This window comes from Sinocyclocheilus grahami, unplaced genomic scaffold (genome assembly GCF_001515645.1).
Source record: "Sinocyclocheilus grahami isolate Dianchi unplaced genomic scaffold, SAMN03320097.WGS_v1.1 scaffold3.1, whole genome shotgun sequence".
Lineage (NCBI taxonomy): Eukaryota > Metazoa > Chordata > Actinopteri > Cypriniformes > Cyprinidae > Sinocyclocheilus > Sinocyclocheilus grahami.
Window position 1 is genome coordinate 917,578 of NW_015505182.1, and position 1,324 is coordinate 918,901.

The window sequence follows — 1,324 nt, forward strand, 5'->3', positions numbered from 1 at the left end:
AAAAATAACAACAATGGAAAAATACTGTATTTATTTTACCCCATTATGTTAAAGGTCATTCCAAAAATGAAAATTCTGTGATTTTCTCATATGATTACTCATACATTAGACACAATATGATTACTCATACATTAGACACAATATGATTACTCGCATCAACACTATGGTTTATTGTTTTTAGCATGGAGTAAATCTCAAGGCACATTTAATGATCTCATAAGCAGCGGTCACCATTAAGCAGGCATTGTTGTCCATACCGGACCAACGTCAAGCTATTATGTGATTTTTACAAGAGTGACATAGAGAGGAAAAGAGCCCAGCCTGAGCTTTAACCCCAACTTTACACTCCTGTGCCAGAAAGGGTGTCAACCAACCTAAATCTCTAGGGCATGCTAACAAAAACACACCAAAGATCCTGCACGTGAAGGAAAACTGAGTGTGGACTTATAGGAAAAGTCTACTTGTACATTTTTCCTGTTTTTGGTTGGCCAATTTCACCCTTAAATGGTGCAATACTTTAACAAATTGATATCTCTTCCTTAGTGGTTACACACTCACTCAAGTGTGAAATGCAAAAGGCTTGCCAAGAATATGTAAGTGCTTGTTTTGCATACAAGAAAGTGCCTTGCACATGTAAAAAAACAACGCTTGGATGCTCACAGATGCTCACCTTCCCAAGAGAGACGTTTCCTGAGTTGGAACTGAAGAGGCCGCTGAAACGGCTGGCTGCACGGTTCCTCCAGCGGTCTGTACCCATTATAGATCCTGGGAGAGAACCGCTCAACTGGGATACGGAGTCTTGATTGGGGGCGCTGGCATCGCCCAGAAACTCCGGCATGTTCTTTCGCCGACGCGCTTGACCCTGTCACAGACAGAGAGTGAGAAAAAGACAAAAATAAGAAACAGGAAAAGTAAACAGAGACCAGTGTTTGAATTGAGGCTGGGGCGGTCCTGGACCCCCATAAGAGTTAAAAGGACAAAACAAAAAGAACACAAAAGAGAAAAAAAAACTTGGGGGGAGGGGGGTGGTCCTGTACTTTTTTTTTATAAATTAAAAAAAATCAATTTTGACTAATAATAAATATTTACAAATAATTAACAACAACCGTAATAATGTAACATGTAGTAATAAAAATAATAATAATACTTATTATTTAAACTATTTATAGTAGTATTGACACATTTTTTACATGTGCCTTTATTAACTTCTGATCACCTTTAGAAGAAACATTAACAAATATTTATTTAAAAAAAATTTTAACTAACAACGATGATTTTAAAATTATTTAAAGGGGTCATATGATGCTTTTTTAAAGATCATTAT

At 36.7% G+C, this 1,324-nt stretch overlaps 1 protein-coding gene across 1 annotated transcript in view; it reads right to left on the reverse strand.

The window, feature by feature from the left end:
* LOC107560473 (pleckstrin homology domain-containing family G member 5-like) overlaps positions 1 to 1,324 on the reverse strand; it is a 50,182-nt gene that overhangs the window by 1,289 nt on the left and 47,569 nt on the right. The window contains exon 11 of the mRNA XM_016244699.1: positions 671 to 862. Coding sequence (XP_016100185.1) covers positions 671 to 862 — 192 coding nt within the window. The remainder of the gene's footprint in view (positions 1 to 670; positions 863 to 1,324) is intronic.